Below are 26461 nucleotides of genomic sequence, written 5' to 3' on the forward strand. Positions count from 1 at the left end.
GAGAGATTTCAAACAGTCAAGAGTTTATCTTGGAGGTGATTCTTATGTGTTATACAGATACCCCTTTTTAGTTTTTGGTGTATTGGAGTGGCTAGAGGGAAGTACCTGAAACTGCTGAACTGTATTTCAGTAGCCTTAATTCTTGAAGAATACTGTATAATTAGCTTTTACAATGTGATCTGTGATTGTGAAAATCTTGTGTCTGATGCTCCATTTATACAAGGTATGAGCAGATGAGTAAAAAAAAATAAGGAAAAATAAATAGATAAATAATGGGGGGGATAAGGAGTAAAAAGAATTGGGTAGATTGAAATACTAGTGGTCAATGAGAGGGAGAGATAAGGGTATGGGATGTATGAGTTTTTTCATTTTTCTTTTTATTTCTTTTTCTGGAGTGATGTAAATGTTCTAACAATGATCATGATGAGGAATGCACAACTATGTGATAATGTTGTGATCCACTGATTGTATACTGTGGATGGACCAAATGTTTGTGAAGATTTCTCAATAAAAATATGAAAAAAAAAAAAAAAGAAGAATATATGCCCCGGAAGTGACAATGTATGCTGTAATTTGGGCAAGATTGGGCAAGGTTGGACTCATTGCAAAATATAAATAAAGTATGCACAGATGTGTATAGCATAGCTATTTCACAGCATTTTAAGACTCATGATCTTATTTAATGGCAGGGCTGTTCACTCACACATGCACCAGTTTGATCAGAAGTTTCATCATCAATTTTATTTATTTCAATTCAATTTGACATTCATTGAGTAAAAATGGTGCTTTCCAAAACCAGGTTAGGACTAATTAGTGTTTGTTTTAAAATAAGAAAAGGGACATAAATATCAGGAACAATCAAGAATTATTTAAGGGTTATTCTCTCACCTCTTTATTTTCTACTCAAAATAATAATAATGCAGTGCTCTGCCTGGCACCAATAACCTTCACTGGACCACTTCCTCTCTCCTGAGGGAGAGAATGCTCGGCAAGGCCTGTCCTGTCAATGGACCCTCGAGTCAGGCTGCCCAGCTGGTCTCTGCAAAGCCCTGGCCTGAGAGATGGGCCCATGACATCTGCCCCTCCAAGATGGAGTAGCATGGGGGAGACCAGTTCTTGCTAGGAGGGTTGGGATGCTCCCAGCTCTGGCAGGGTGGCAGGGACCTGCCTCTCTGCCAGCTCCACACTCAGACTCCCGTGAGCCCTTGGGCCTGGACTGCACAAAGTAAAGACGCTCTGGAGGATGGCACCTCTCCATGGTCTCAGCTACATAGACAAATGTAACACAGGACAAACAGAACCACCTGAAGTACTCTCCTGGCTGGGAGCACAGCCCTTGGGGGCCACCAGCACACACTGTCCAAGTCTCACCACTTGGCACACTGGGCTGCCGTGGGGGAAAAAGCCAGCTGGGTTTCCATCAGGAAAGGACCTCCAGTCAAAATCACTGTCCCTTGGCCCCCCATACTCCCCACAGATCAGCAACTGACCACTTCTAGCCCCAGAGTGAGGCCTCTGTCCCCAGGGAGCTCATACCAGTTGCTTTAACCCTGGTTGCCTTTTCTTGCCCTTCCTGGCTGAGTAGCACCCCATCTGTCCAGGAGGACCCTTTCCTCCACCTCTCCCAGGCTCCTTGAGGGCTCCCAGCCCACCCTTCCCAGAAGCCCACAGGGTCCTAGGAGACCCAGCACAAAGATGTCTGCAGGCCTTGACCGCAGACCTGAGCATCCAGGGCAGGGTCAAGGCCCTTCCTGCTTGCCATGGCCAGGAGGGCACACTTGGTGACCAATTCTCAAAAGAAAAGAGATAAACAGAACCAACCCATCTCTGCGGGCATCTCCTCTGTGCCAGGCAACAGCACAGGGATGTGTGCACCAAAGGCCACCACTGGCCTGTGAGAATGCACACCCAGAACCCACAGACATGCCCATTGGGTGACCATCAACCCCACAGCAGGGGAAGCACAAGCAAGCCACAGCTGTCCTTCTCACACAGAAACTTCCCAACATCTTACTGCCAGGAAAAAAATGAGTTGTAGAAAAGCACACACTCTGAGACGCATGCATTATTTAAAGGTACTTGACAAATCAGTTCTTGTGCTCACACCTGGAAAAGGAGGGCTGCCCAGCTGCTCACAGAGGGGCCTCGTGGCCGGGGGGTAGGGGAGGGTCTGGGATCTGCTCTGTTTCCAAACTGTGAGAAATGACAATGTGCGCTCAGGGGACTCACATGCTCTTCAAAAACTGTCATGAGGAGACAAGAGGTGGGTCCTCAGGCCCGGTCCTTGAGGGTGTACAGGGCTGCCAGGCAGCCGGCTGGGGAGCAGAGGGGAGACAGACCCCAAGGTCGGGCCCACGGTCCTGCCCTCACTCACCTCCCCCCCAAACCCCCAGATGAGGCCGCATGCCCTGGGACCTGCCCTTTGCCCCTATGGCCCTCCTGTCTGACCCCGCCCTAGTACCGCAGTGGCCGCCCCTCAGCTCCTCTGTAAAAGAGTTAGTGAAGCTTCTTCACATGTAGTGAATTGTGCTAAACATACTCACGTGCTGGAAGCCTGGCCTGGAGCACTGACAGAGGCACGGGTGGAGGAGGTGCCTGCAGGGGGTCCCTGCAGCAGCAGCCAGGACAGCATGGGGTGTGGCAGGGCCGTCCTGCCACCAACAGGCTGGGAGCCCCTGTCTCTGCCTCACTTCATAAAAAGGGGTGCGAAGGTCTGTCTGGCCTTTGTCCAGAGAGGAGCACCTCCAAGAGAGGTGTTGAGAAAGTTGAGACAGCCAGGACTCTGGCTGCAGCGGCTCTAAGAGAGCTAAAGCAGCTGGTCCCTGGGAAGCCAGGAGGAGCAAACCACTGACCTGCAAGAGGCAAAGCTGCTGAGAAGGCCCACACAGACCAGGGGGCCATCACCAGGCCGGGCCGGGAGGTTTTACCGTCCTGTCGTCCATAAGCACAGCCTCGGCAGCCCTCCCGCCGTGGAACTCATGCTCCTTGCTCCCGGGCAGGGGGATAGGGGGCAGGGGGGGCGAGCCCAATGGGGCACGGCGACGGCCTGAACTATACCCCTGTCCCAAGGTCGCGGGGTGCCGCAGAGCCGGGGAGAGAGGCCCCTGAAGTGCCGGCCTCCCTAACTTCCTAATTAGGAAGCCTCATCCCCTGAGGAAGAAACTGAGGCCGGGTGTCTCCTTCCAGGCCCGCGGCTTGTCTTTCAGGTCAAAACACCAACAATCAGGAGAGGAGGAGAAAGACGGAAGCTATTTTCTTAAGCACCTGCCATGTGGTTGGTCCTGTGTCAGGAACATGATTACCCCGTTATCTAACCTAGTTCCAACAATTGCTTTTCAAGGCAGATGATGGAAGCCCTTTTTTGTTTTGTTTTGTTTTGTTTTTTCTTTTTTTAGCAGCAATTTTATTGATATATATATATACCATTCAATCCATCAAAAGTGTACAATCAGTGGCTTTTAGTATAATCATTCATCACCACAATCAATTTTAGAACATTTTATTTTTCCAAAAAGAAAAATCACATACCCCTTAGCAGTCACTTCTTCATCACTCTTTCTCCAACCATACAACTATTAATCTAATTCTATCTCCTTTTTATATGTACATTTTATAACAACGGAATCATTCAATATGTAGTACTTTGCCAGCTGGTTTCTTTCACTTAGCATAATATTAATTTAAATTATTGCAATTTTTAAAAATAGAGTAGTTGTAGGTTTAAATAAAAGTCATGTAAAAAATACAGTGTTCCCTTATACCCCCCTATTGTTGACTGGAAACCCCTCTTATAAGGCAAGTTCCATAGGAGCTCAGCAAAAGTAAGCAACTTTGCCTGACTCTAACTTTGGTCTATCAACTGCAGAGAAAGAGGTTTGCAAAACATTGATGGAGAACTCATTATATAAAGAGTTCTTACAAATTAATAACAAAAGGACCAACAGAATAATAAACGTAAATAGAAATTGCATGGGAAGGAAATTAAAATTGTTCGCAGGAAAACAACAATATTAAGCACTGCAACTATTAACAGTCTGGTTTCTGTACTTGCCTTGTGAGTGGAATCCATTGAAATCTAAATTTTTTGGCTTTTGAGGAGAGTTTTGAAAAAAAGCAGTAATCTGCTTCAATGGGACAAGGACATATTCTATTGGCTTTATCACTATTTTGCGGGCAGAAGAAAACAACACAACTTAGTCATTTTACAGTTGTGGAGGGCAAAAGTGGACTAAAATGAAAGCAGGACAGCCTTCCTTCTGGAAATTCTCAGGGAGAATCTGTTTGCATGCTTTTTATTATTATTATTTCTATTACAGAAGTTTTGGGTTTACAGAACAATTATGCATAAACCACAGGACTCCCATACCCCTCCCCACAACCCACACCTGCATTGGTGAGGAAGAATAGTTATAATTGATTATGGCACTTTTAAAAAAAAATTCTACTATTTTTTAACAGTAATTACATTTTTTTTACAACTGATGAAATATTATTAAAGTAATACTATTAATATTTATGTAGAAGTTTTTTTCCCTCATATTCCCAGCCTATTTTTTCTCCCATGCATGTTTTGTTTTTCATTACTCATCTACCCATACCCTGAATAAGGGGGCTGTCAGTCACATGGATTTTACAATCACACAGTCGCAAGATAAAGGCTATATAGTTATGCAATCATTTTCAGAGATCAAGGTTAATGGATTACAGTTCAACAATTTCAGGTATTTCCTTCTGGCTGTTCTATTATTCTAGAAACTAAAATGAAATATCTATATGAGTCAATAGTCATAATCATTGTTAAATCCTAATTTCTCAGTTACACCCCTCCCTCCCATGTGATCTTTCTCTCACTCTTCAGGCATATCTGGGCAATGACCATTCTAACTTCTTCATGCTAAAAAGGGGTGTTGACATTATGGGGTAGAGGAATGAAAGTGGTTCATGTTCTTGGAGATCCTGGGATCTCTGGGTTTCAGAGCTTATAGGAGCCATCTGGAGGCTTCAAGTTTCTGAAAAAATGAACTTAATAGGTAATTACAGGGTCTTAGACAGAGCCCAAGGTATTCTTTAGGGTTTTCAATTCTGTTGTTTGGGGGTTGGTATACCACGGCAATTTGCAGTATCTAGCTGAAGCTTGCCTCAGTGTAACCCTCAGAATGACCTCTTGACTCTATTTGAACTCTTAGCCACCAAAACCTTATTTTGCTACATTTCTTTACCCACTTTTGGTCAAAAAGGCATTGCCAGTCCCCACAGGACTGTGAGGACTAAGAAGTTGGTGGCTCGAGAATGACCCAGGGTTCAGGAGACAGAACCCAATAGCAATAGTGAAGGGTTGTACCATTTAATCTTTCAAGGGGGATAAAAAGCAGAAGCGGACTTGGCCATATGCTTAACTTTTAACTTCAGAAAAGAAGAGAGAACACCAAAGACCTGTACACTAAATACTTGACTCAGAGGCCAAAGTTCTTATGACTTTGCATCTCCCAGTGCCCCTCCCCTTCCCAATGGGTTTGGGGCAAAGAGCAAATAAGAGGAAGTTAGAAATAGGTGAATAACAGCTAAAGGGCAAGGCCCTAGAGACCCCCCACCCCCACCCCAAGTCACAGCGAAGATTTCCAGATTACAGAAAAAGGTTAATTCTCTCTTGTTCTTCCACTCTTCTCTCCAACAAAGAAAGACAGGTCCGTCTTAACCTTAATTTTAAGGAAAAGGAAAGGTTACTAAATTCAGATGTCATGAGGGAAGAACTTTGTAATTGCATTACCTACCCCCCCCCCCCCAGAGAGCTACACTACAGGATTAATGTTATTTGCATCAGATGCTTTCTTATCAACCAAATTCCCCTCTTAATCTGCTACGTATTCATATAGTCCAGATACCTAGTAACTCAGGAATGAATCATCCTCTGTCCAAGCAGGTGGCAGTGGGCACACCTGAAGAAACAAAGTTCAGGTATGTTGTAGCAGGAACAGTCAGGGGAAGCAGTCCAGAGACAGAACACCATGACCTCTGAGACAGGTAAAATGGATCAGGGGCCTGGAAAGCTCCATATTCATGAATAGTGTAAAGACTGTTTGTGTGGAGAATGCAAGATGTCACTATTAGGGTGGTATATGGGAACTCTGTATATTATGCATGATTTTTCTGTAAACCTACAACTTCTTTAATTAAAAAAAAGTGCATGTGGGGGTTTGCAGTATTCTGCTTGTGCTTGTTTCCTTAGATGTTTTCCAACTTTCCTATTATTAATATGTTAAAATTATTCTTAAGCAACATTTATTATGTTGATGATCTATTCACATCACCAAATGATTTTGAGCCGATTGCACTAAATCAATGCTTATTTCACCATGATTTTAAAAATCAAGTACTGTTTAAATAACAGTTTAAGATCACAGAAGTGATAGCTTAAGGACATACTTACTGATAAATTAATTTTACAGTTATTTAGTTATCTAGTGTTATAGAAATTCCTGGGCATGTGAGATCCTTTCTGACTGTGGAAAGAAATGATTTTTAGGTGAGGTGGAATTTGAGTTTGCTCCTAAAGGAAGGGTAGGATTTGGATTGGCAAAGAGGAAAAGGCGATTCTAGGGTTCATTCAATTGCATTGACCAAAAACCCTGAGAGAATTTACAGAGACTTGTGTTTTGGAATATAATGGGTAAATTGGTTAGCCTAGAGAAGAAAGCTTGTGGAAATAGTCTGCAATAAGATTAGAAAGCAAATATGAAGTGATATTCTAGAGGGCCTTGAATGCCAGGCAAAGGAAATTGAAGATTTTCTGAAAGATAACCTCCAGATTCTCACAATGGAGAATTTGAGAGTAGCACAGAGATATGATTAAAATGGTCTGTTAGACAAATTCAGCATTGGATGAGTTTTATAGACTGAAAGGAGAAAAGATTGAAAGCTACTGTAGTAGGGTAAGCATGGCAGGGGGTAATGTAGATGTCAGTTTTTGGATATTTTTTTCCCTCCATATTTTCTCCGACTATTAAACTTTCTTTGGGAGTGGTGTGTTTGGGAAAGACCAGATTACATTATTTAGTGGCAATATCTGGTTCGATGAATCCCTGGACCTTCCTTCAAGGTGGTTTGATTTATCCCTTTATCCCTCCTGTATCACGCAGCTAGTGGCCTCATCTTGCATTCTGGGGCAAGTGTGGATCAGCCTAGGTGGTAAGCATATAGCTCACTCCTCTTCCTGAAGTTCTCCCTGCTGATTCACCTCCTTCATCAACATCACTTTCTCTCATGGGTAAGCCTCTGTTTCCACAAGGCCTTGAGTGAGTGGATCAGCAGATTCAAAGGCCCAATTTCGATGAAAGTCTAAGAAGTGCCCATTGCAAGGTGCCGGCCATCCATTCCATCCTCCTCCCTCTCAGTGCTCTAACTATTTTTAGGGTGAGAGATTTATTCTTCAGGTCACCCTTTGCATAAGGTTTTCTACTCTGCCCTCTTTCTTAGATATCTGATAATTTCTCTTTTTAGTTTCTCACCCCAGCTAGAATCGTTTTCCATCTACAGGATAAATGCCATGCATGCCACCCTCTGTCATCTCTCTATCATCCAGTTCCTATCACAAACAGACTTCACACACATGGAGCTGGGTAAAGCACCTCCTGTTTTGGAGGAAGTGTCTACCAGACATTGTGACTTTTCTTGGTTCAAAATAGTACCGAAGACATTAAAGTCGCAGTGCACACAGACTAGGGGCTTTCAGAACCTATGAAAATGTTTTGAGACCTGAAAAACAGACAAGACAAAACATGATGGCTCAAAAATGAAACACTTTTTTTTTTTTATCTGTATAATCACCACCAAGAAAAACTTGATACACGCTACTCTAGAAATGCCAGTAACCTCCATGGTATAATCACACTTCTATCATTGCATAACATATTGCATTAGATTTTCTGTCTATTATAATTATCTGTTTAACCTAATTTCACAATTTACCAGCTATATGGCCTTGTGTGAATTTTTATCCTTTCTAAGCCTTAGTTTCCTCATCAATGAAATAAGGATAATAACACCACCAATTTCAAAGGGTAATTGTAAAGAGTAAATGAAATAATGCCTGTAAGATTGTCAGAACAATGTCTGGCATATAGACAATGCTCAATAAATGTCTTATAAACAAAACAAAGGGCACCTAAGCTTTGACCAAGATGCATTGGAGGTTTGGCATCTCCTTAGAACCACTTCACTCTCAGAGGTAGGAACAAACTTTGCATTTCTCTGATTAACTGAGAAGGGATTTCTTGTGGGGAACCTTATGCCCTCCATCTCAAACTTCATGTATCTCTGCTTCTTTGGATAAGAGGGATTGGTGCCGATAACTGTGCCTCTCTGTTTATGGGCTTTCTTTTCTGCCTCCCCAGAAGAACTTTAGCTTCCGAATAAGCAGGGCCAAATATTTAAGTTGTGTTGCCAAAATAAAGGCCCATGTTCCCCAGAATGAAACAAATGAGTAGCATTTCTGCTCTCCAAGCTTTGGAATTCTGAATCCAGGCCTAGTCAGTGCCTCTTTCACAGCTGGCGCAACACCAAGACCTGAGAGGCCTGGGTCTCTGAAATATGGTACTGTTACTTGAATCATCCCCATACTCTCCAATGTCTTCCATTACACTTAGAATAAAGTCCATGGTTCGTCTCCTACCAACAAACATCTTAATCATTCTGACTTAGCCATGCAACCTCCCAACCCTTCCTTGAACATGCTAAGATCTTTGCACCTCAGGATCTTTGAACTTACCATTCTCTCTGCTTGGAATGCTCTTTCCTTTATGTCCACATGTTCTGCTCCATCATTTTACATTCAGGTCTCTATTTTTTTTTTTTTTTAATTTTTTTTAATTTTTGGGGAGTGCATGGTCCGGGAATCAATCCTGGGTCTCCTGCATGGAATCAAGTCTCTACTTAAATATGCTTCTTCAACGAAACCTTCCCTGACCACCCTCTCCAGTATAATACCCCCACCCTCTCCTTCATCTTTTATTCCCTTCCAATACTTCACTTTTATTAACCTTTGTTGTTATGAACTTTATATTATATATGTATTTATTTTTTATTTTCTCTCTCCCCCTTTAGAATATAGGCTCCACTTATTTTGCTCATTTATACTTAGTAGGTTCTCAATTAATGTTTGTTGAAAGGTTAAATAAATGACAGCCCCTCACCACCACCCCAAATACAGACTGCCGTTTGCCAAATTCCAAAGGTAACTGACCTATTTGCTGGTTGCTGGGATCCTCTTCTTACCTGTTTTGGTATTATGCTCCTATGCTGATAGAGAACTGATGGGCACAGCAGCCAACCAGGGCTCTTGGCTATTTTAGGGAGTCTTCTGACTAAAAGAGGGACAGGATTATTCCTTTTCACTTCTCATAGATCTGAAGTTCAGAAGTCCAAGATTAAGGTGTGGGCAGGCCTGCACTCCCACCATAGGTACTAGAGGAGAGACTTCCAGGCATCTTCTAGCATTGGGTGGCTCCTGGCATTCCTTGGCTTATGACTCTATAACTCCAATCTCTGCCTCAGTCTTCACTTGGCCTTATTCCCTCTGTGTCTCTGTGTGTTCTCTCCTCTCCTGATAAGGACAGCAGTCACATTGGATTTAGGGACCACCCTCATCCAGAACCCTGGAAGATGAGATCAAAGTGACAAATGGGTTCCCTGAACATTTCACTAATAGCTATAAAAACATGTCATTTAAAGAGAAAAGAGTAATAGTAAGACTATGACATAGAAGTCGTTTTAACTAATTACATTTGCAATGACCCTATTTCCAAATAAGGACACACCGGGGACTTCCAGGTAGACATAAATTTTTTGTATCAACTAACATGTTTCAGGCAGCATGATATGGTCTGGAAAAATATATACATAATCCCTATCCAACATAATTTATAATCCAGTATTACTCCAATCATAATATGGCATGATGACTATGGTGGGGGGAGGGGGTGTGAGGGAGCTATGGAAACACATAGAAAGTACACCTGGAAGTCTCTGAGAAGTGACTTTCCCATGTACTTAGTCATTCTTGTAGAAGCCCTACAGAGGGTTTTCTGGTTTGGGATTAGGCACCTGGGCGAATAGATTTGAGCAGCGCTCTTAAAATCCTGCTTTGCTAAGATGCATTTTCTGACATAGGTGGCAGGTTTGGAAGAAAAGAGCACTTTTTTTCAACAGCTCAATTTGATTTGGGTGCGATTTGACATAATCATCTCTTGGTCAACAGGTACTTCAACTGGAGATGCCACCTTGAGGTAAGAACGATGCTATCAAAGTCCCCTTGGGGGATGGGGGAGAAGGGAGAAAATATTCAACTTCTCATTTGGAGAATTTCTGATATTCTCGCAAATAGAGGGGACAAAAAATCAGTAGGCCGAGTCCTCGATCTTCGGATTTACCCCTATGAAACTTATTCCTGCAAAGGATAAGCTAAACCTATTCAAAATTATAAGAAGAGTCACCCCCAGAGAATCTCTTTTGTTGTTCAGATATGGCCTCGCTCTCTCTAAACTAACTCGGCAGAACTCACTGCCCTCCCCCCAGGGGTGTAACTCTGCTTGGCAAAATAAGACAGAACTCCTGGGATTTGCCGGGACCCGGCATCATGGTATTTAGAAAGCCTTCTTGACCAAAAGGGGGAAGAGTGAAATGAGGCAAAATCAAGTTTCAGTGGCTGAGAGATTTCAGAGTCAAGAGATTATCTTGGGGGTTATTCTTATGCATTATATAGATATCCCTTTTTAGTTTAGGGTGTTTTGGAGTAGCTAGAAGGCAGTACCTGAAACTACTGAACTGTGTTACAGTAGCATTGATTCTTGAAAATGATTGTATAATGGTATAGCTTTTACAGTGTGACTGTGAAAACCTTGTGTCTGATGCTTCTTTTATCCAGGGTATGTACAGGTGTGTAAAAAATATGGATAATAAATAAATAAATGATAGGAGGGATTAAGGGGTAAAATAAAGTGGGTAAATGGAAATACTAGTGGGCAATGAGAAGGAGGGGTAAAGGGTATGGGATGTATGAGTTTCTTCTTTTTATTTCCTTTTGCCTTCTCCAACTTCACTGTCTATGATTACCACTTCCTTCATCTTTGCTCCTATGCCTTTTGGTTTCTCTTTGAATAAAGTATCTTCTAGTATACTTCTATGTCATAGTCTTACTATTACTCTTTTCTCTTTAAATGACATGTTTCTATAGCTATTAATGAAATGTTCAGGGAACCCATTTGTCACTTTGATCTCATCTTCCTATTTTACAATCTACCAATTTTACTGACATATCATTAGAGCAAGGAGACCATTTTTGAGGGGTATATTATTTCATTTGAGTGGAAGGATTAATATATGTAATAAAAAATGTGATACTTTAGGGATAAGTGGGAACTACAAGGAGGTAATAAGTTTATGACATAACCATTTTGCGAAGAGTCTGTAGCACAATCCTGAGTTTTCCCTGAACTACAGCTTTGCAACACAGAGAGAGCCATCAAGAGCGATTTGAATTTTTTCCCTCATGCAAAATTTTTAAAAAGATTATAATATGGAAGAATCCTGAGACTAAATAATTCTCTTCTTAGACTTGACAGTAGAATCTTGTTGATGATTTAACACCTGCAAAAATCCAGTTGGAATGATGAAGATTAAGGATTGGGGCATGGCTCCTCTAAGTGTGAGAGAGAAAGATTAGAATTTAATGAGAAACCTCTAAAAGAGAAACAGGGATATACTAATACCAGAACTGAAGACTAAAAAACAGTGGTTTTTATATACAGTGGTATATAGAGAATGGTACCCAATAACTCAACTGGGAAAAACTTCTTCACCAACTTTGTGAGAAAAACTGATCATTCAAATAGACCTCTCCAGGCAACTTTGAAACAGAATAGAAAAAATGTTCACTGAGATACCATGATTTAGGCTTTCCTGGTAGAAAAGGAGAGCATGAAATGGTTTCTTAGTACCCTCTAAAGATCACATGATGACATGGGGGTGCTTTTTATATTTCAGGAGAAGGATCCAACCGTGGGAATTTGAAGTCTTCTTCGACCCCAGAGAGCTCCGTAAAGAGGCCTGTCTGCTCTACGAAATCAAGTGGGGCAGGAGCCGTAAGATCTGGCGAAACTCAGGCCAAAACACCTCTAAGCATGTTGAAGTTAACTTTATAGAAAAGTTTAGTTCAGAAAGACAATGTTGCCCATCTGTCAGCTGCTGCATCACCTGGTTCTTGTCCTGGAGTCCCTGTTGGGAATGCTCCAAGGCAATTAGAGAATTTTTGAGTCAGTACCCGAACATCACTCTGGTTATTTATGTAGCAAGGCTTTTTTACCACATGGATCAACAGAACCGGCAAGGAATCAGGGACCTCATTAACAGCGGTGTGTCTATCCAGATTATGACATCTTCAGGTAAAAACAGTAAACAGTAAACAATCTCTGTTTCTAAGTCAGAATTGATGATCCCAGACTGGATGTCTCACAAGTAAAAGTCCATATAATGTAAGAAAAGACCAGATGTGAAATTCATGGCGAAGGTAATATGACTCCTTTTTCCACTCTTACCACTATGGCCTCTCAGCCATCTTCTAATGAATTGCTCTGTTCTACTTAGGGATTCTGGGGAAGTCTACCTTATCTCCAACAGCAAATTGTCCAGAAAGTTATATACATGATTATTTTTAAGTGGAGGATCTCTTTAAATAACTTAATCCTGTGCTTACTTGTTGAGTGAATCAAGATCTGTGTTTTCCTTAGAGTATGGTCATTGCTGGAGGAATTTTGTCAACTATTTACCTGGGGAAGAAGCTCACTGGCCAAGATATCCCCCTCTGTGGATGATGATGTATGCACTGGAACTCCACTGCATAATCCTAGTGAGTTACTTTAAAGGTCAAAGATTCTTCTGCAAAAAAGAAGAGAATTTTGACACCTACTCTACCCACCATCTCTTTCCCATTTAAAGTGAGGTTTGGTTATTAAACTAGGGATTCATAAAGGAAATGTGAGAACAAGACAATCTCTTTGTGGAATAAGCAGGAGAAGGGAATGCATAAGCTGGTCTAAGACATATGTGGTTCCCATTTTAATTCCATGTTATTATTATTGTTCAACATGTACTGACTCTACAGTATTTCAGATTTCCTCTTTTCCCTTATTGGTGTGTGTCATCCAATTTAAGAAATGCAGGTGTCTCATTTGGATTCTCTTGAAAGTAATCCATTGGTCTTCCAAGTGATGTTTTAAAGTGTTTGTGTTAATAACAGTACTAACCAAAATATTACCATAACTTCTTTTTTATTCTAGAGTCTTCCACCCTGTTTAAAGATTTCAAGAAGATGCCAGCGTCAGCTTACATTTTTCAGTCTTAATTTTCAAAACTGCCATCACCAAATGATTCTACCCCATACCCTTTTTGCTATGGGGATGATACAACCTTCTGTGACTTGGAGATGAAAAGAATGATTTCTTGTATGCTCTGTTCCAAGAACAGGCAATCATGGCCCACTGAAGAGTGAGTACCATTAGGAATCGGGAAATTTTCACAAGCTGCAGTATCAAGGACTGTATTAGTTATCTATTGCCATATATAAAATTACCCCAAACTTTGTGAATTAAAAGAGCAATAAATTTTTTTTTAATCTCTCTGGGTTTCTGTGGGTCAGGATTTCAGGGGCAATTTAGCTGTGCATTCCTAATTCAAGGTCTCCCCGGACATCTCCTGGCAGTCAAGATGTCTGCTAAGGTTACAATCATCTGAAGGTTTGACCGAGGCTAGTGGATATGTTTCCTATATAGCACACTCACTTGGCTGGCATGTTAGAGCTGTGGGTCAGTGGGAGGTCTCAGTTTCTCGGCATGTAGACCTCTCCTTGGAGCTGCATATCTGTCTTTATGACATGATAGTTGGCATCTTACAGAGTGAGTGGTCCAAGACCAAGGTGGAAATTGCAGTGTCTTTTCTGACTTTCCCTGGAATTATACTTTGTCTCCTTACTATATTCTATTGGTCACACATGCCAACCATGATTTGGTTTGGAGAGGGAACTACACAAAATCTTGAACCCAGGAGGTGAGAATCATTGGGGATTATCTTGGAGGGACTTTGGCACTGTTTCCACATATACAAAGTTACATGGAGCCAGTTTCTAAGAAACAGCTACAGGGAAACAAAGTGCAAAGTAGCAGCTATTATTATTTCTGAATCATAAGATTTGATAGAAGATTTATTAGTTAGTATTTATTAGATAATTTGCTGCTGTAATAGCAACATCAAAATTTTAGCAGCTTAACACAGGCAAAAAGACTAATGTTCACATGCTGGTCTGATGGAAGTTGGGTTGCATGCCCCATGTAGTTATTCAGGAACTCAAATTCCTTCCACCTAGTGATGCCACCGTCTCCTGTGGCCCCTGAGTCCCTACCAGATTCTCTGCATTCAGCCAGCACATGGGAAACAGAGAGAACATGGAGCAGTGTGAAAGAATGTTGTTAGAGACAAGAATGGGGAATGGCAAGTGCCACTTCTTTCCCCATCCTATTAAAAATAGACAAAAATAAGTCATGGAACTCCACCAAACTATAATATAGCCTGAGAAACAGAGTCCAGCTGGATGCCTAGGGAGAAATGAAAATGGGGTCTGGTGAACACATGGTGTGCCTGCCACAATGAAGAAACTTGGAAACTGAAGTTAGGCAGCTTTTCCAAGGTGAGATAGAGAATACTATGGTGGGAATGGAGCTGAAAATCTTTGTGCACTTTTCTTTTCCCGAGTATTCAGGATATGCCAGGAACCAATATATCATTAATTTTCACAATGGAGTCAGATTGGTTTTGTTATTTGCCTGGCTTGCCCTTCCTGGATTGAATGGTGCCAGTCTCTTTCTGGGACAAAAATAGGCCCTGGGACTTTATTAAGTGTCCAGATGGAGTCTATGAGGTTTAACTGCAGTGAAGGATACCATTTATCAACGTTCTTATAAAAAAACATATTAGGAAAAAAAACCTCTCAAAAATAATAGAGTTTCTCTTATGAGCTGATATGTGGGACAATGTAAAAATTCTCATTTAGTTTGATTCTCAGGATGCTGAGAGCTATGTTTTATGTTCATCTGTAGCCTTTCCATATATTGATCATATTCTTCCATATTCCTGTTACCTCCTGTCATTTTATTCTTGTTTTAAATTATTTTGTTAACCTTAGCCATTAAATTCATGATCTAGGGAGTTATACAGATAAATCATAATTATGTGATTGATAAGTAATGCAAGAACTATGTGAGAAATAAAGTTATGAAGCAATATAGAAAGGTCCTAAAATAGAAATAAATAACTCATTAAATAATTATATGCCTGGGATAATCATATATTTAGAAGAAGGATAAGTTTGAGTCAACTTTAAATTCTGTGGTAGATGAAATTTTTCTCAACCTCTTCAACTTTTCTCTGGCCCAATTCTGATGCCTTCACTTTCTATGAGCCTCTCACATTTTCTCCTCCCATCAAACTGATACTTCCAGTCTCCCACCATCTTATAGCTCTGCTTTATATTAAATCCCCTAGATTTGCCTAAATCCTCTTTATATCCCCAGTGCCCATCTTAGTGGCTAATGTAGGACCTGCTTATCCATAGAAGTTACTTTAAAAATGGTGAAAATACACATTACTTAGAGTTATTAAAGGCAGCATGGAATGCTGCAAGGAACACTGTCATTATGTTAGAGGACTGAAAGATGTATCTACCCCAGAAAAACATGTTCTTTAAATCTAATCCATCCCTGTGGGTGTGAACCCATTGTAAGTAGGACCTTTTGATCAGGCTGCTTCAGTCAAGGTGAGACCCACCTCTTTTAGGATGGGTCATAATCCTATTACCAGAGTCCTTTATAAGACAGTGAAATTCAGACAAAAAGTGAAAAAGCCACAGAAGCAAGAAGCAGAAATGAGTGAAACTTAGAAGAGAAGGGAGAGAACAGAAGACACTTCCATGTGCATCGCCGTGAGACAGAAGAGCCAAGGATCACTGGCAGCAGGTTTTCAGGAAGTAAGCATTGCCTTGATGATGTCTTGATTTGGGTACTTTCCTGGCCACAAAAATGTAAGCTATTTATGAAGCTTATTTATCTTAGCATAAAAGCTTAACCTACCTACAATTATGCCTAAGAGTTACTTCCAGAGGACAACTTCTGTTGCTCAGATGTTGCCTCTCTCTTTCTAAGCCCAACTTTACAAGTGAAATCATTACCTTTCATGGGATATAACATCCAGGGGTGAAAGTCTCCTTGGCAACCTGGAATATAACTCTCAGAGCTGAATCTGGCCCTGGCGCTGTGTAACTGATGATGACCTCCGGACAAAAAAAGGGGGAAAAGAAGTGTGACAAAAGATGTCAGTGGCTGAGAAGTTCAAATGGAGTTTAAAGGCTACTCTGGAGGCTACTCTTATGCAAGCTTCAGTTGCCTATCATAGTTTGCCAAACTCCGACCAAAACCATTCCTACAGATGCTAGGGATAGATGAAAGCGAGGGGTGAGGCGTATGGTATGTATAATCTTTTTTTCCTGTTATCGTTTTATTTCTTTTTCTGTTGTCTTTTTATTTCTTTTTCTAAATCAATGCAAATGTTCTAAGAAATGATGAATATGCAACTATGTGATGATATTGAGACTTGCTGATGGTATATGTAGAATGGAATGATATGTTAATATTTTTGTTTGTTGTTAATTTTTTTTAATTAATAAATGAAAAAAATTAAAAAACAAAACAAAACATTCCTACCAACCCTAAAGAATACCTAGAACTTTATATGAGATTCTATAAAGGTTCCATGCACTGGAATTACTTTCCAGAAACCTACAACTTCCAGATGGGTTCCTAGACCAGATAAGCCCTAAAATGCAGAGAAGCCAGGCTCCAGGATATCAACTGTTTCTATCCGCATATCCACATTATCAAAAGCCCCTTCCAACATGAAAAAGTTAGAATGGGCCTAGCTCAAATAACCCTAAAAAGTGGGAAGAAAATCAAAGGAGATGGTGGAGTAATACAGAGAAGGTAGAGTTTAACAAATGAGCATGATTGCTGAATCATCATATTGATATTTCTGTTAGTCTCCAGTGTCTTGGAGCAGCTAGTAGTAAAAACTAAAATTGTGGAATTGTAACCCATACCGAACTCTGAAATCTGTTCTAGAACTAATTGTTGTAGTATGCTTTGACAGTTGTTGTTTTTTTTTTGTACATATGTTATTTTTCACAAAAAAGAAGAAAAAAGTCAATTGTAATGATGAATGCACACATATATGATAATACTGTGAGCCATTGATCATACACTTTGGATGATTACATGGTATGTGAATATATAATGTATGTCAATAAAATGGCTTTAAAAATATAAGCTAATAAATTCCTATTGTTTAAGTCAACCCATTTCATGATATTAAACTTTCCCATCTGGGGAATTCCTGATATTTTTGCAAGCAGTAGGGACAACCATCTTGAGCCTCACCCCTATGAAATGTATTCCTGAAAAGGAGAAACTAAGCTTACTTATAATTATACCTAAGAGTTACCCCCAGACAACCTCTTTTGTTGCCCAGATGTGGCCTCTCTCTCTGAGTCAACTTGGCAGATGAACTCACTGCCTCCCAACTAGTTGGGACATGACTCTGAGGGATATAAATCTCCCTGGCAATATGGAACAGGACTTCCGGGATGAGCCAGAACCTGGCATCATAGTACTGAGAAAGCTTTCTTGACTAAAAGGGAGAAGAGAGAAATGAGACAAAATAAAGTTTCAGTGGCTAAGAGATTTCAAACAGAGTCAAGAGGTTTTCCTGGAAGTTTTTCTTATACATTATATAGATATCCCTTTTTAATTTATGGTGTTTTGGAGTGGCTAGAGGGAAGTACCTGAAACTGTGTTCTAGGAACCTTGATTCTTAAAGATGATTGTATAACATATAGCTTTTTCAATGTGACCATGTGATTGTGAAAACCTTGTGTCTGATGTTTCTTTTATCCAGGGTATGGACAGGTGAGTAAAAAAAATAGGGATAAAAAATAAATAAATAATAGGGGAGGATAAAGGGTGAAAACGTGGGTTGATTTAAATACTAGTGGTCAAACAGAGGGAGGGGTAAGGCATATGGGATGTATGAGTTTTTTCATTTTTCTTTTTATTTCTTTTTCTGTAGTGATGCAAATGTTCTAAAATGATTATAGTGAGGAATACACAACTATGTGATGATATGTGAGCCGTTGGTTGCATACTATGAATGGACTATATGTGTGTGAAGATTTCTCAATAAAAATGATTTTTAAAAGCTCAGTTTGATGGTGAGCCAGCCGCATGCGGAGGAACGAGGAAGCTGCTCTGTTGTGACAGAGGCCGAGCTGCGAGGCCCAATAAGTCAAGGCTCCCTGAAAGAACAGTAAGCCACCCCTGTGGTTCATCATCATGCCCTCTGACCTGGCCAAGAAGAAGGCAGCCAAAAAGATGGAAGATGCCAAAGCGCAACAGCAGCTCAGAAAGGGGCATGAAGAAAATAGAGATGTTGACACAGAATCACAAGTGGCAGAGGGAAAAAATGAGGAGGCCAATTGCAGAGAGACAACAGAAGTGGATTTGCTGACCAAGATGTTAGAGGACTTTGAAATGAAAAAAGTGAGCTGTTACTGGTGTCCTAGCCTCTCACAACAACAGTATTGATGTCCACATTATCAACCTCTCACTCACCTTTCACGGTCAAGAGCTGGAATTAAACTCAGGCCACTGCTATGGTCTTATTGGCTTAAATGGAATTGGAAAGTCTATGCTGCTTTCTGCTATTGGGAAACGTGAAATGCCCATCCCTGAGCACATTGACATCTACCATTTGACTCGGGAGATGCCCCCTAGTGACAAGACACCCTTGCAGTGTGTGATGGAAGTTGATACAGAGAGGGCCATACTGGAGAAGGAGGCTGAGCAGCTGGCTCACCAGGATGTGGAATGTGAGAAATTAATGGAGCTATATGAGCACCCGGAAGAGCTGGATGGTGACGAGGCAGAGATGAGGGCTTCACAGATCTTGCACGGACTGCGTTTCACACCTGCCATGCAGCGCAAGAAGCTAAATGACTTCAGGGGAGGCTGGAGGATGAGGGTTGCCCTTGCCAGAGCCCTCTTTATTTGACCTTTCATGCTGCATCTGGACAAGCCAACCAACTACTTGGACCTAGGTGCTTGTGTGTGGTTGGAAGAACTCAAGACTTTTAAGTGCATCATGGTCCTCATCTCCCATTCCCAAGATTTTCTGAAAGGTGTCTCTATCAACATCATTCACAAGCACAAGAAACTGAAGTATTTATTATACGGGTAATTATGATCAGTATGTGAAGATGTGACTGGAGCTGGAGGAGAACCAGATGAAGAGGTTTCACTGGGAGCAAGATCAGATAGCTCACTTGAAGAACTACATTGCTAAGTTTGGTCATAGCAGTGCCAAGCTGGCCCAACAGTCCCAGAGCAAGGGAAAAAGTGCTACAGAAAATGATGGCATCAGGACTGACAGAGAAGGTCTTGAGCAACAAGACACTGTCATTTTATTTCCCACAATGTGGCAAGATCCCTCCACTGTCATTATGGTACAAAGCATGAGCTTCAAGTATAAAAAGATGGGCCTTGCATTTACAACAATCTAGAATTTGTTATTGACCTTGATATATGAGTGGCTCTTGTAGGGCCCAGTGGAGCAGGAAAATCAACTCTTTTGAATCTGCTAACTGGAGAGCTGCTATCCACAGACAGGGTGATACAAAAATACTCTCATATCAAGATAGGGCATTACCATCACATTTACAAGAGCTGCTGTACTTAGATCTGTTGCCTTTGGAGTGCATGAAGAAATGCTACCATGAGATCAAAGAGAAGGAAGAAACAAGGAAGATCCTTGGGCGATATGGTCTCACCGGGAAACAGCAGGTGAGCCCAATCTGGAACCTTTCACATGAGCAGAACTGCCAAGTGTGTCTGGCCTGGCTGGCCCGGCAAAACCCCACATACTCTTCCTGGATAAGCCCACCAACCACCTAGATATTGAGACCACTGATGCACTGGCAGATGTCATCATGAGTTTGAGGATGGCATGATTCTAGTCAGCCATGATTCCAGGCTCATTCAACAGGTTGCATGGGAAATTTGGGTCTGTGAGAAGCAGATAATCACCAAGTGGCCTGGAGACATCCTGGCCTACGAGGACCACCTCAAGTCCAAACTGGCAGATGAGGAGCCCCAGCTCACCAAGAGGACCCACAATATGTGAGCCCTCTGCCCAGGCTTGGGTCAGGAGCTCCATCTGGGGACTAACAGCTGCTATCCTGACCAGCTGCCCAGGACAGGATCCTGGGGCTACACTTCTGCATTGCTACAATATTGCCTCCCCATAGCCTCTCTTCCTACTCCCCTCAACCTGTCTTAGCTACCCTATATTATTTTATCTACAGCTGGACAGTACTTGTCCATTTCCTATTTTCCTTCCAGTTACTTTTGTCCAAGTCTGGACTCAGTCCCTTGCTGACTACCTTACTTGGATAGTGATGTAGCCGGAAGTACTTGAGGGTTAGCCCAAGGGCCCAAGCCCTGGATCTGGCCCATAAGGAGCTTAGGATCTTCATTTTCTGGGTTCTGGTGATGTTGGAGAAATATTCCCAGCCCCACCATCACCATTCCTTTCTGCTTCTGGTTTGGAGCTGAGGACCAGGGTGTTAGGCCTGGTCGGTTTTTTAATAATTATTAAACAATGTAACATCTACAAAGTGTCTAGTAAAGAAAGAAGAAGCAAAAAACCAAGCAAACAAAATCAGCTTGAGAATAGGAGAATAACAATAAAGAAAATAAAACACATAGGAAGGAAAACTCTTTCTGTGGAGATGATACAGGTTTGAAATATTAATGAAAGCTGCAAAAGTTTGATTCAGGTCTGTTGTAGCTGCCAAAGTTTTGGAGCTATGTGTTTTATGGAAACATGTAGGGATCCAGGGCCTGACATTATCCATGTTTTATGGAACCAGGTGTAGGGATCTAGGGCCTGGAATTCCTCTCAATAGAGCATTCCACTCCACACTGAGAGCAGGCCATTGCATGTAGCCACCTACGTGACCAGGACAGATATGAAAAGTCATCAGACCACCTCAGGGGGGAAAGAATGTACAAATGTCATCATAAACAAGGCATTGAAACTCCCCTCCCTGATCACTGCTGATAAAAAGCCTCCAAATACTGGTCACCCTGCCGCAACTCTGCCTTTTCCTAAACCCTTATAAACCCTTCTACTCTTCCATCCCCTTTGTAGGGCACTGACTTCCATTTTTCTACTGGCTACCATAGGGAAGAATCCTCTCTATTCCTAAACCCTAATGAAAATTCATGTCTAACTCCATGCCTGGTGAATTCTTCGGTCTTTCGGCTACCCCAACACAAGCCCTTCATCCTCTGCTTCTAAACTCCATGAAATTCAATCCAAGCCCTTTAACGGCTAGGTTAGAACCCCAGGGAACACATGCGCATTATGCATGTTTAATGGAAATCAGGAAATATAACAACCATTTGAATGGCTGGAATAAAGTTTGTTTCTTTAATAGACAAATATTCCACTCTTATCACACTCCCTGCAGTTATGGTTTGGCAAATCGCTCTGCCATCAACTGGAGTAGGCAAACACTGAGGTAATTCCAGCACCCAGGAAAGTAAAATCCCACTGAATTCAGTGGAAGATAGATGGATATCATCACAATTACCTGAGATATTAGGGGAATTGGGATTACAGCTGTCCTGCAGTAAAATGTGTAATTTTCTCCCATGAAGACAACCAAAATCTAACTTATTCTCAAAACCTAACTCTAAAATGACGTTACTTAATTCTTATGACCTTTTCAGTATCTTCTGGGTTTCTGCTTATTTGCTCAGATTGAATTTCATGGAGTTTAGAATCAAAGGATGTAAATTTACAGACTTGAATGCATCCACCCAGTGTCCAGCGATCTGGATAAGAAAAAGGTTCACTCTAAGGCATATCCACAGAATTTCAAACACAGATTTATTTATTTATTTTTTTAGAATCTTAACAGCTTCCTGGGGGGAAGGGTGGAGTCATACAAAAGATTGCTATCAGACTCCTCAAAAGCAACATTGAACCTAGAAGACATGTGGCCAGTATCTGATGGAAAATGTTTTTCAGCTTCAACTTCTATAGTCAGCCAATCTTATTTAGTGTGAGTGAGGAATAAAGACATTTTCAACATGCAAGTTCTCAAATAAATTATTTCCCATGCATCCTATCTCTACTCAGAAAGCTACTGGAGAGTTTGCTATACCAAAATGAAGGACTAAAGCAAAAAAAAAAAATCCTAGAATCCAGGACACAAATGATTCAATACAGAAGGAAAAAAAAAAATCCCCAGGATGATAGTGAAGAGGATCCCAGGACAATAATATTGAGCAGTAAACTCAGAAAGTAATCATTCATTGTAGAGCAAGAGGATAGAGAGACTCAGAATGAATGTATACAAGGAAAAAAAAATTTCCAGATTCCTCACATTCGTGCCAGCACTGGGTAAGATCAACCTCTTAAAATCTTTAACAATCCGGTGAGTGAAAAATGATACAGTAATTTCAACTTCTTTAAATATTAGTGGGATTCAGCATTTTGTGTGTGTGCCTATTGAGTCTTTTTTAGGTCTACTGGAATTGCTGATGGTTAATTGGGTTTAAAGTTTTGCCAGATGGGAACAATGAAAAGGCAAAAAAGCCCTTATCCTGAATTGGATAAGAAGAAAAATGAAGAAAGGAGAGGGCTGGTGAGTTGGGGGAAATTAGAAAGGTCAATGAACCAGAAATCTTTTTTTTCTTTTGCCAAAGAGAGAAAAAGTTTATTATTAGATGCAGGAAATCAGATGTCATATTGGCCCAAAATCTGTCTCTCTGAACTGCATAATTCTGACTGTTTTATTAGAGAAAAAAGATGGGTAGGACTTAGGATAATGAGCACAGTGGCCCCAGATGATGTAGAAGTGCTCTGTTTATTGAGCATGTGCAGATTGATTACATGCTTAGTCACAGAACGTATGTAAGAAAATGGGGGCCTTAATATGATGATGGGCATGGTTTTTAGTATTATAATGACATATAAGTGACTTGGAGGTTAAAGGCTGAGCTACTACACATGTCAGGCAGGCCCACTTTGGTTATATCCAGTCTTGGTTTTCAAGATGACTTTGGATTTGGGGTGGGTTAGTTCTGAGCTGACCCAGGACCCTTCACCAACAAACATGAAAGGCTGTCTTTAGTGGTCACAAGACTCTAAAGTTGAAAAACCGGACAAATGGGTACAAACGAAGGTTAGTCACAAGGTTTTTACAATCACAGGGGCAGAAGGTTAGTCACAAGGTTTTTACAATCACAGGGACTAGACAGTCATTACTGGAGACCAAGGCAGCTGTATTACAATGTAGAGATTTCACGTATTTCCCTCTGTCTACTCCAATATACCAGAAAGCAAAAAGGAATATCTACATAATGATTCAGTAACCAAAATCATCCCTTAAATCCTGATTTCTCACGAACTACAAATCTTGAAAACGTCATTAACTAACTACAATGGGGGTAGTTGAACAATAAAGCTGAAAGAGGAGTCTGTTATGGTCAGCAAACAAGATGCTTAACCATTTAGAAAGCAGAGTAGCTATAGTTGATAACAACGTCAATGGTGTAGCCAGGGCAGTCTGTGGCTAAGGTAAAGTGGAACCATGGAAATGAGGAGGTCAAATAACTGAAAGGTAAGTCCCATTAATGGTTTTAATTTTCAGAATGCTCTTGATGTTCTCATATGCTTTTCCTACTAAATGAAATTTAGAATAATTTTATGGAGTAAAAGGTCTACAGAATTTTCAAAATGTCATGAATAAAAGTCTAAATGCCAGATGAAAAAGGCAACCCTTCCTATGCCCTGCTCTCACATATCCTGTCTTCCCAGCTAAGTGTCTCAAAATACTAGTCTATACACATTGTTCTACATCCTTATCTTCTTCTCAACTCCATTAGAAATCCTTTACTGAGGATATTGATGGGCTGTCTTCAATCTTTATCTTCCTTTACCTGTTTGCAGCATTCGCAGGTTAGGCTATATTATTATTATTATTATTTGCATGGGCAGGCACTGGGAAACAAACTCGGGTCTCCGGCATGGCAGGTGAGAACTCTGCATGCTGAGCCACCATGGCCCTAGGCCATATTATTATTATTATTATTTTAATTTTTATTAATTAAAAAAAAATTAACTAACACAACATTTAGAAGTCATTCCATTCTACATATGCAATCAGTAATTCTTAATATCATCACAGATGTATGATCATCATTTCTTAGTACATTTGCATCGATTTAGAAAAAGAAATAGCAAGACAACAGAAAAAGAAATAAAATGATAATATAGAGAAAAAATAAAAATAAAAAATACAAAAAATATATATAAAAACAAACAAACAAACAAAAACCTATAGCTCAGATGCAGCTTCATTCAGTGTTTTAACATAATTACATTACAATTAGGTAGTATTGTGCTGTCCATTTTTGAGTTTTTGTATCTAGTCCTGTTGCACAGTCTGTATCCCTTCAGCTCCAATTGCCCATTATCTTACCCTGTTTCTAACTCCTGATGGTCTCTGTTACCAATGACATATTCCAAGTTTATTCTCTAATGTCGGTTCACATCAGTGGGACCATACAGTATTTGTCCTTTAGTTTTTGTAGGACATATTATTTTTGAAACTCTTTGCCATCCATCACATATTGTATCCTGGACCTCTTCTTAGTTTTCTTCACGAACTTTTCTTATTCTGTCCTCCCCTAAAACACAAGCTGCCGATTATTTATTCATTCAAGAGATTGAGTAAGCCAACTTTTTGTGTGTGTGCAGTTTTCTCTCTCTTTCTGTATTCATTCCTTTTATGAAGGACTCCAGTAAGAGGCTTAAGTCCCATCCTAAATGAGGTGGGTCACACCTTAGCTGAAGTAGCTTCATCGAAAGGTCCTACCTACAATGAGTTCACACTCACAAGAATGAATTAGATTTAAGAACATGATTTTCTGGGGTACATACAGTTTCAAACTATCACAGATGTCGTCCAGCACACTCTGGTAGAGAAAAGAACAGGAGTAAAACCACCAGACCACTCAAATTCTAGCTCTTTACTTCCTGCTGTGTGAGCTTGGGCAAGTTATTTCATCTGTTTATGCTTCAGTTACTGCATCTGTAAAACAGAAATAAGAAAGTGCTTACATCAGAGAATTATGAGAATCAAATGGTTCCGAGGTACTTGGTATATAAGAAGCACTCAATAGCTGATATCTATTATTTTTCATTTATTTCAGATCTAGGTGAAAATGTCAGAAAGAATCCTGACATTTTTTTCTGAGCTCCAAATTTATAGATCAAGTGAGTTCTCCTACTATACTGTGGGTGCATATAAATATGGAACTTTCAATGTAGTTAGAGGAAGCAGACTATAAACAAATATGGGCAATCAAAGTTTATATATACTGGGCTGAATGGGGAGAAATAGTAAAAAATAGCAAACACATTTATGGTACTCATGTACCTGGTCCTGTTATACATGTTTCATGTGTGTACACTCATTTACGCTTCATAACAGCCCCTTTGTGTAGATATTATTGTTATCTTACTTTACAAATGAGAAAGCTGAGGCATGGGGGTTCAAATGATTTGACTGAAGTCATATGGATCTAAAGTTTTAAACATTCTGCCTCTAATGTTTGTGTTCATTGTCACTTCACTATAATGCCTCACTAAAGAAGAAGCAGTCATTTGTGACAAAAAGAGCATTTCTTTACAAGTTTCTTTATATATCAGATTTATTTCCCTCCAGATCTTTACAATTCAAAACTATCCCCTGGAGGAAACAGGCCATGGACCACTGTGCTGCCAGTTGATATAAAGCAATATGTCCTCTCATTATACTTGGAATCAACACCCTAATTGTAACTTGTGGTAGGGAGCAGCCCTAGGGTGGCCTGCTCACCTCTTCTTGGGGCCCACAAATACATTTTATGCTCAAGACTTGGTGTGTCAGCCTGGCAAGTTAAACACAAACTCCCTGAAGAAGGAGACTGCTGGTACATTCCTTCCCCTATTTTCCTGAGCTTATGTAAATCTTCACTGGAGACAGTCAGACTCTGGTGGGAGTGTTTTATGACATCCAGCTCCAATCCCCAAACACAAGAGAGGGGTGTTGTGCCTAGAACATCTCCCTGCACTGGCCACAGATTGAGACCCACTGGCCATGGGAAACCAACACAAGCTAGTGGAGCTGACCTTGCTCTGTCTCACCAGAGCTTGTATGAGTCGTATTTTGCTGGCGACCCTGACACCTGTATTGGAGTGG

General features: G+C 40.7%; 1 protein-coding gene and 1 pseudogene across 1 annotated transcript; both read left to right on the forward strand.

The window, feature by feature from the left end:
• Positions 1-5954: 5954 nt before the first annotated feature.
• On the forward strand, positions 5955-13723 carry APOBEC1 (apolipoprotein B mRNA editing enzyme catalytic subunit 1). Its single transcript, XM_077167910.1, has 5 exons — positions 5955-6021; positions 10253-10280; positions 12037-12434; positions 12780-12898; positions 13329-13723. Exons 1-5 carry the CDS (start codon positions 6006-6008, stop codon positions 13476-13478), a joined length of 711 nt encoding a protein of 236 aa, XP_077024025.1. The 5' UTR covers positions 5955-6005; the 3' UTR covers positions 13479-13723.
• A 4726-nt stretch (positions 13724-18449) lies between these two features.
• On the forward strand, positions 18450-20476 carry LOC143689763 (ATP-binding cassette sub-family F member 2 pseudogene; annotated as a pseudogene).
• The last annotated feature ends 5985 nt before the right edge of the window (positions 20477-26461 follow it).

This window comes from Tamandua tetradactyla, chromosome 7 (assembly GCF_023851605.1).
Source record: "Tamandua tetradactyla isolate mTamTet1 chromosome 7, mTamTet1.pri, whole genome shotgun sequence".
Classification (NCBI taxonomy): domain Eukaryota; kingdom Metazoa; phylum Chordata; class Mammalia; order Pilosa; family Myrmecophagidae; genus Tamandua; species Tamandua tetradactyla.

Coding starts and splice junctions, on each gene's coding strand:
- APOBEC1 (XM_077167910.1), top strand. Junction 12,435..12,779: donor CCAGATTATGACATCTTCAG/GTAAAAACAGTA, acceptor TGTTTTCCTTAG/AGTATGGTCATTGCTGGAGG. Junction 12,899..13,328: donor AACTCCACTGCATAATCCTA/GTGAGTTACTTT, acceptor TTTTTATTCTAG/AGTCTTCCACCCTGTTTAAA.